This window comes from Monopterus albus, unplaced genomic scaffold (genome assembly GCF_001952655.1).
Source record: "Monopterus albus unplaced genomic scaffold, M_albus_1.0 scaffold376.1, whole genome shotgun sequence".
Classification (NCBI taxonomy): Eukaryota; Metazoa; Chordata; class Actinopteri; order Synbranchiformes; family Synbranchidae; genus Monopterus; species Monopterus albus.
This window is the reverse complement of record NW_018128256.1, coordinates 41,226-50,016: the sequence shown is the minus strand read 5'-3', so window position 1 is coordinate 50,016 and position 8,791 is coordinate 41,226. Positions and strand designations below refer to the sequence as shown.

The 8,791-nt window shown below is 42.0% G+C and overlaps 2 protein-coding genes across 2 annotated transcripts; one reads left to right on the top strand and one right to left on the bottom strand.

Moving 5' to 3' along the window:
- Positions 1 to 612: 612 nt before the first annotated feature.
- On the bottom strand, positions 613 to 3,443 carry LOC109951324 (transcriptional activator protein Pur-beta-like). The gene is given in 2 exon segments (XM_020585776.1): positions 613 to 2,396; positions 2,399 to 3,443. Coding segments are annotated over 2 exon segments (909 nt in total). The 5' UTR covers positions 2,997 to 3,443; the 3' UTR covers positions 613 to 2,085.
- A 155-nt stretch (positions 3,444 to 3,598) lies between these two features.
- LOC109951325 (histone H2A.V-like) lies at positions 3,599 to 7,351 on the top strand. Its single transcript, XM_020585777.1, has 4 exons — positions 3,599 to 3,701; positions 4,758 to 4,835; positions 5,187 to 5,316; positions 5,512 to 7,351. Exons 1-4 carry the CDS (start codon positions 3,699 to 3,701, stop codon positions 5,571 to 5,573), a joined length of 273 nt encoding a protein of 90 aa, XP_020441433.1. The 5' UTR covers positions 3,599 to 3,698; the 3' UTR covers positions 5,574 to 7,351.
- Positions 7,352 to 8,791: the final 1,440 nt, after the last annotated feature.

Sequence of the window (8,791 nt, the reverse complement as noted above, 5' to 3'; positions counted from 1 at the left end):
TTCAATCTCATGTGTAATATCATATATAGTATATTTATATCAATAAAAAAGAAAAAACTATTGCTCCCAGGTGTTTTTTTCCATATGGCATTTCTCTGCTGTGTCAAAGTGGGTAAAGTAAAATTCAACGAGAGGTTTACACACCAAAGGAAGTGGGACAATGAAAGTGACATTCCCCAAAGCATGGGTACTTTGTGGCTTTTTAAAAAATTTTAGGCTGAGCAATAAACTTTAAATGTTTTTACCATTGCAAAAATCTAAATAAAACTTAAAACCACTCTCACAAAAAAGGATAAATACCATCATACAGCAATCAGAGTATGCAAAAGAAAAGAACACAAGGCAGCTCCGCATAAGAGCAGGCATGCAAATATGATCTTAAAAATAGGAGCACTAAAGACAGCCTGTTGATGATTGCAGGTGTTTGTGTTCGCGTCGTATGGCAACTGATGGAAAGCCAATTAATGACAAAACGTGGTAAAATGGGTGGACTGAAACGAGGGGACAAGTCGACGCTCTGTAAAGTGAACTGGAGTGCTGAGTGTTTGCTGACAAACTACTTCAATGAAGTTGTGTCAAGAAATTGCTATAACATACTCTGTTATCAATTTGTTGTACTCGTCTTAATTTCCTCTAAGGAATAAAAGAAATGTTAAGAAAAAAGCAGGTATGAAATATCACCCTGGACAGTTGCATCCAAGTTTAGTGTTTTAAATAAGCCACTTTAGGCAGCATTTATCTAATAAATGTCTCATATTTCTAAGACATTTCAATATATCTCTTTTGAAAAATAATTCTATCTATACTTGATCTTTTTGTAAGTAAATCTCTTCCAGTATGTTTGTTTTTTTTACTTTAGGAACAGCACCCCACTATGGGTTTTTATTTTCCAAAAGCACCTAATTTTTCTTACAATCAGACTGAACACAGCTTCAGTCATTAATGGTCAGAGTTCAAGATTAAAGGATCCAAATGGTGCACCCTAAATACATCAACAAGGTCAATTTCCTTGAGACCTTAGCTCAAGCCCCGCAATGTTAAGCTTAGCGCAGAAAAGTGTGACCAGTGCTGGAGGCCTGAGCTCACCGCATCCTTTTTGCCAAAGAGGTCACAGAAGTCACATGTGGCCCTGCATCATATGAGACATCATCAGTTGTCACCGACATCTCAGCTGCAGCAACTTGCTGACCAGATCTGCACCCAGAGCCTCTTGAGGATGATGCACAGGCCCAGGTAATACACAGATAGGACTTGCCAGCCCTGAGCCATGTGGGAGCAGGTCAGCACCTAGCACCTGAGGGATGCCCAGGAGGGAGAGGAGGAGGGGATGGAGGAGGAAGGAAGGACTGGGGGAGGTCATTTGGACTCATTTGGATTGTCCAGGAATCCAAATGTGTCATGTGCTTGTAACAGATCACCTTAAAGGAGGGACCTCGCTGGGCTGAGTGCATGTCCAAGGATGCCCCCTATAGCTGAAACCGGGGCTCTGGGTGTTGCAGGTCTGCCTGGGCAAGCTGTTCGTTACTGATCACTTTAGACAAAAAACACACAGCCATGGTGAGTGATGCAGGTGCGCTGTCTCACGCCCACTCCACACCTGCTGGTTTGAGTATGTGACACGTTTCACACTTCCTTATTTTCATCACACAGATACAGGTCAGCACCAGGTGAGCTCTTATCATTGGATATCAAGCAGGAAGTGGGACTGGTAACCTACTGCTGCCTCTTGAGCTGTCAGACTTAATTTGCTGGGCTACATGTTTGAGGTTATCAAATGGACAATCAATATATTTATGTATATATAGATATTTATAGTTTTATCAAGGGGAAATCTCATACAGGAGCTGACTACTGCAGTCCGCACTCATTTATCTATAACATCCACCTAAACTTTAGAACATGGATCTCTTATATAGACATTAATTTCTCAGTCAAATATACTTTTTATTTTACTCTGTTGTTTTAGCATTTAAAGTTCGATTCGTCATGCACAGAATAGCTAGTCGTTCCCCTCTCTCCGTTTCTCTGTGTATCTCCAGGCTTTGCATCATGTTGTGAGCTTCATCACAAGCAGACACCTCTCCGTCAATCGTCGTCCACGTCGTCGCCCTCCGACTCCTCTCCGGTTCTCCTCTCATACATCTTATCCCGGTGCCGCTCCTGGATCTCTTTCATTTCCTCGGCGTAGCGGCTGAACGCCCCTCCGAACTTGCTCCACGCCTTGAAGGGGATTGTTATAGAGTTTCTATAGCTGGGCTTCACTTCACTCACCCTTAAGAAAACTCCGTACTTGTTGGATCCCACGTCAAAGAAGAACCGCTTGGAGTCCACCATGATCGAGGTGCCCTCCGGAAGCTCGCTGTAGCCACCGGCCCCTCCGCCGCCGGCCAGCTCCTGTAGTCGTCTATTAACTTGGCCAAGGCGTCGCGGAACTCTATTAAGCCCTGGGCCGGGAGTGCAATGGTTTGTCCGGCTTGCAGGCCAGCCCCGGGGATGCCGCCTACTCCGACACCGAAGCCGGGGCCTCGATTGACGGTCTGTCGGATCCGGAGAAACCGACCCCTCTGGTTCTCCTTCAAGTCGAGGTAGTATTTGCGGTTCTCACGCACCAGGAACTCGCTCTTCAAGGCCCTTCTAGGCCCGGTGTCATCCCCACCGGATGACTGAGCGATCTGCTCCGGGGTACTAGGCCCAAGCTGGGCGTAGTGCTCTATGAAATCCCCCAGGTAGTCACGGAACTCTGCTGCAACTGACATAGAGAGGGTCAGTCGACTTTTCGAGCCTCCGGCGCCGACCTCGGCGATTTTGATAAACCGGCCTTTCGCGTTTTGCTTCACATCAAGGTAGAAACGTTTGTTCTGAATGTCCAATCGTTTCGAGGCCAGCTCCTGGGTCTCCGGTTCCCGCTGGTAATGCTGAAACCCACTGCCTCCTCCCCCTCCACCGCCACCGCCGCTGCTGCCACCGCGCTCACTGCCACTGTCCCCATCCGCCATCTTCGCCACCAGCAGCCCGTTTCTCTGCGTATCTTTGACCCTCACCCCACCTCCTTGCTTGGCGAGCTCGCAGAGGAAACCGGACGCTGGTTGCTGGGCTTTGATTGGCCACTGCAGCTGCCAATTACGACATCAGATAAGGAGCTTGCGTTTTCATTTGCCAAGTATCTGTCAATAAAACGTATTCTGCCTTCTGAATGACATTCGAGTATATGTTGTATTTACAATCCGAATACCAGCTATCCATGTCAGTAATAAACTTGTAACTATACATGCACCGGAGAATGGGCTCTTTGGTGCATTCACATTTTCCATAACCACTTTCCTAATGTAGTCGACACAAAACTTTGTATTTGAAGAGCTTGAAATTCAAGAATTAATTCCAACTATGGCCTCATGATTATGTATTTTGTACATTTTTAGACTGGATGCCCCTGGAAGGACACTCCCGCCTACTTGTTGGTTTCGTGCGCAAAGGCAGGCACGATGATCCTAGAGTGGGGGATGGGTGAATGTTGTGTAAGCTGTTTGGCGATTGGTCGACACAGACATTCGAAGTAACAACACGCACTCTGATTGGCTCTCTAGGCTTCCACGAGGGGTCGCACGCAAAAGATTTGCGAAAGGGGTTATTGTTTCTTTGCTTTCGGGAGCTGAAATTGTTATCCACTCAGTTCTACAATCAAATACCACAACGTTAAAATGGTAAGTGCGCGTCGGGCAATGGTAATTGCGTTGTAGATGCTGTCTGTTCGTTTTTACTTTAATTAATACACTATAGAAAGTGTTGCTTTCAATTTTTATTGAGGAAATTCGACCAGGACGTGTGTGCTTAACAAGCTCGCTACATAGCTAACTGTTAGCATTAGCCTCAGAAGTCCGAATTTTTTGCTTTTCTGTCAGAGGTAGCATAATACTGTTGCTGCGCTGTGTTTTTTCAGATAGTGTCTCTTTTGTCGAAGTGATGTGGCTTATTCGGAGATTACACTTTGTTTCACAGAAAAGTGCTCTTGAGTCGGAGTAGCCTCTGAAAGGTGGACTAGCAACCATTAGCAAGCTAAGTTTAGTTGGTCCATTGGTTTAACGGTAGGTAATTGGCTATAAGTGTTTGATATTAAGTCTGTAAACGCGTATAATAGGGTTAAGACGTTGCTGGGGTTTATTTACGACAATGCGACTCCATTAGACAACTTCGCTTTGTTGAAATTTATGAATGAAAACTTAAGCTGGCCGTGTTTGACGCGGCGGTTTGTTTTCTGTTTGTCGCGGGGTCAGCGGCAGTACCCCGCTTAAAAAGTTTCTAATGTTTTTGTCAGGATGGCTCCGTATCAGTTTCCCCTACTTAATCGTTTCATTGCTAGGCTGTTCATGCAACATCCGTCTACCATTAACGTCGCCTGCTTGGATTTCGTGTGTTTAATTTTTGATTGGCGGGAAAACGATAATAGTTTAACCGGGCATCTGTAACGGAACCTACTGAGCTGCTAATGTGCGTGTAGTGCCTGCTCTCTCAATTGGTCTCCCTTTTCCCCACAAGTTCATCCACTTCATTTGCTTATACTGGATCTGTAAATATTTTGCCCAAGTCGAAAATATGATGTGCTATTGTAGTGTTCATCTTTGTTATGTAGTGCTTACTCTTGCGCAAGTCCATGCACTGCAGCCGCTCAGATTTTTGCCTCACCTTTACTGCAGTTATTTCTCAGAATACGTGCTCTTGTTATTTCCTTGTGTAAACTTCCTGAGATCACCCTTATGCAGGCTGGTGGCAAAGCAGGAAAGGACAGTGGCAAAGCCAAGGCGAAAGCAGTGTCTCGTTCCCAGAGGGCTGGGCTGCAGGTAAATCTTCCTTCCTTTGGCAGTTTGTGGCTTTGCTTCACATGTTCCCTGATTGCAGAAAAAGTTGGCGTCTTTGTTTTACTCAGACCACTGACTTGTATCTATTTCGTGCCAGTTTCCAGTGGGTCGTATCCACAGGCACTTGAAGACTCGCACAACCCGCCATGGGCGTGTAGGGGCCACAGCGGCTGTGTGCAGTGCTGCCCTCCCACTGCTGAAGTAAACCACCCTTGTTTTATGCATATTTGTTTAACAGTGGCCCTGGGTGTTGCATCATACTGTGTTGTATTGTTTCTTTGTAGATTATTGCTTTTTCCATTAATATCCGTTCATTGTCATTTTTATTCTCAGGTACTAGAGTTGGCAGGCAATGCTTCAAAAGACTTGAAGGTCAAGCGTATCACTCCCCGTCACTTGCAGCTGGCCATCCGTGGCGATGAGGAGTTGGATTCCCTTATCAAGGCAACAATTGCTGGAGGAGGTGAGCTGACAGTTTCTCAAACAGATTAATTAGTTTTATTTTTACCGATTTTATGACCGTTTGTGTCCTGATTGCATTTTTATTATATAACTTGTGTGGACTGCTGATTTTACACAACACATTTCTGCAGATCACAGGTAGTCTTTAGTGAAACATTTCATCTCACCATTGTTTTATTTTTCTGCTTGTTTTCAGGTGTCATTCCCCACATCCACAAATCCCTCATTGGGAAAAAGGGCCAACAGAAAACTGCATAGATACCATGTCGACCAGAAGTTTTTGGGCTTGGGCTTTCATAGGACAGGGGTCCACATTTGTTCTTTTTTATTATTAATATTATAGCAAACAAGGAGTGATTGTTAGGCTTTGTGTTATATTTTCTCATAACTAGAAAAAAAAAGTACAGAAAACCCCTTAACAAAAAACCCTTTGTATGTTATTGTAGGACGCTTGACTGGGGAGTTAATGATGATGAATTATTTCTGATTGTGAAGCTGAATTTGTTTGATTGGCCTGGGACTCTGTAATGTTTTATACTGAAAAAATGTTAAACCATTTTTTATATAAAAATTGTTTTGTGGTTATTTTCTTGAAGTTACAATATTTACTATAATACAAGTTTTAAGGAGCTTTTTTGGACAGCAATTTAACAGCTAAATGTGAGATGGTGCTTTTTTTTTCCTTTGACTTCCTATAACCTTTTGAACTGCACAAGGATAGTGACGTATTAAAAGTTGAATTTTTTTACATCATTGGAAAAAAAAGAAATACCACAACTGTGCTGTAGTGTTTTGTGTTTGTGTTTATAGCAGTGTTAAACTTGAACTTAAACATTTGACAGTGTGATCCAGGTGACAGTTTTTGCTTCACCATAGAAGTGTCCTGCCATTTATCAACTACATATCACCTCTGGATATAGTTGGTACCCTGATATTTGAAGAATTCTAGGTGATGATTTAATACCCAGCTGATCTGAACCACAGCAGTGCTTCAGTCATTTACCTGCAACACCTAAGTGTGTGCAGAAACTGACATTCCCACTTAAGTCTATTGGCTTTTTCAAGTAAAAGGGTTTGAGACTTGTTTAAAAGCTGGGTGTTCAGGGAAATGGCTTTGCATATTTTATCTTTGAATAAATACCCTTTGCATGTTATCCTTGGCTTGAAACCACTACTTGAAATTATTTTTGCAGCTCTGATTTTTGTAAGTCTTATATGGAAGAGGTGCTATGACTGTCCAACAATACATGAATGAAACTGCCAAATGTTTTTCTGTTTGTTTTTTATATTTACACTGGAGATATTTATGAAATGTGAAAGTTTTTGAAATCAGCAAAGTATAAGTCAGTACATAATTGAAAATTAGTTTTGCATTTTCTCTGGTAGAGAATTGAATTGTTAACTGGAGGTTAAAAAGTATCTCATCCCTTGTATTGGCTATTTCATTTGGTGTATAATTACAGCTTAAGGTTAAGCTTTAACTGAGCAAATTGTGGTTGAATTTATGTTGTCTCACATGACAATTTGAGGATCTGTTCTGCAGGTTTGCAGCCTGCCAGCAGGGGGAGCCAGTGACATTCACAGTCACATCTCTTCCTCACTAAACAATCAATTAAATAGTGGAACAATATTCTTCCTAAAGCCAACCACATCTCCAAACATGACAAATGTATTTTTACATTTAGGGAAGAATTGAAGGACACCTTAGAAAGGCAAACTTGCCACAAATAAGGAATGTACTTGTGCATGCCAGCTTATATTGCTGGGCTGTTCAGCAATATGGTTCTGATCATTGCTAGCCTGCAAAATATAAGTTTAGAATGATCAAACCTGCAAACAGTTAAAAAAGCACACTTCTGTTTTCCCTGTTGTGTAAAATAAGTCAAAGAAAAAGCAATACTTTGCATTCAGTCTGTAAAACTAAAGATTTTATTAATATTTCAGGTTGTGTTTAGGATAGGAAAATATGATTATCTGTTAATGTCTGCTCACTGTAAAATATATGTATGTCTAAATAAAAATACAGGGTCACATAATAGAGTGTCTAGATGCAAGCCTATTTAATGAACTACATATACTGTAGATGCGGATCAGACTGCTGCAGACATCCATTAAAGTTCAAAAGCAAAAACAATGACTTAATCACTCAGGAAGGGCGAGGTGCATGTTAAATTAATTTCTCATTAGTTATGTCAATTAAAATGTGTCGCTTCATAGATGTTGCACATGCACAAGTTAATTGTGATGGTCTGAACCTGATGCTGGCTGTGATGAGCTGTTGTGTGGGCAGCTGTTGATTTTCAAGCAGACAAAGCGTCTCTTCTCTTCCTCCACAAGATGAAGAGTTTCCATGGAATGATCTACAGCTGCACTGGGCTTCTGACAACAAACTGCAGAAAATGCTTCACATTGATTGCAGCCATTTGAACCACTTGCACATTTCTTTGATGTCCTGTAGCTATTTTAACACCATGAACAAAAACGTGATGTACTTAATGTATATTTATTCCCAAAGTCTGCAGTTCAAAGCTGTACGTGTCAGCCGACTTGTTCCACTGGCTTTTTACTTGTCTTTTTGCTACACTTCTATCAGTAGTGATTTTTCTGAAGGGCAGTGGTGTTGGTGATGGTGAGACCTTGAAAGATTAAATTTAACTTTATTCCCATTCTAAATAGCAGAAACAGCTGAGGAACAAGGACATGTCACACTTCAGAGAACAGTGCTGGTTAAAGTACTGAAATTCTTGTGCTTTGCAGCTAGAAATTACTACATTACAAGTGTGAGTTCTGTGAAAGTTCTCAGCCATCTCACTCTCAATCATCCAAGTGGAGTGATGGCTCATTTCTCCAGACATTCTGCTAATTAAAAGTCGTCCTCTACTCCACAAGCAGTAATAGTTTCAAAAGAGATATTCTTATGGAGTTTAAAGTACAACTAAATCAGTCACAGTGAGGGGAAAACATGCTGTGTCTCTAATTGTCATTTCCCCCGCTTTCTAATAAGTTGAGGATTCACTTGTCTGTCAGCTAATATCTAAAATGTACTGTGACATGAGGAAAACCAGGCTGCTTTATTTATTCATTTGTTTTATTGTTCAGAAAAACACACTGCTTGACAGATTTAATCTAAAGGACAAGTTCAACATTTTGGGAATTAGCCATTGCTAACTTCACTTTCATGATGAGAGTTTGGCAAGAACATGAATACTACTCACGTGTCTGCTTAGCTCAGCATAGAAATGGGAGAAGGCGCGTGCCTGGCTCTGAAGTAGAGCGGGGTCAGGCTGCATTTTTCTGTCCGAACCCATTCTGTGCTAGAGAGTGTGGCGTCTGAAACCCACCCGGTCCAGACAAAGCTTATAATATATAACAGGGGCGTTTCTAGACATCAGGCTCTACTGGGGCACAGGCCCCCCTTTACTCAGATCACATTTTTTCCTTGAATGTTTACTACATAAATTAAATATGCTATACAT

Excerpts from the sequence above, each read along its gene's own strand:
- LOC109951325 (XM_020585777.1), top strand. Across the intron at positions 4,836-5,186 it reads CCCAGAGGGCTGGGCTGCAG|GTACTAGAGTTGGCAGGCAA; the intron begins GTAAATCTTCCT and ends TTTTATTCTCAG. Across the intron at positions 5,317-5,511 it reads GGCAACAATTGCTGGAGGAG|GTGTCATTCCCCACATCCAC; the intron begins GTGAGCTGACAG and ends GCTTGTTTTCAG.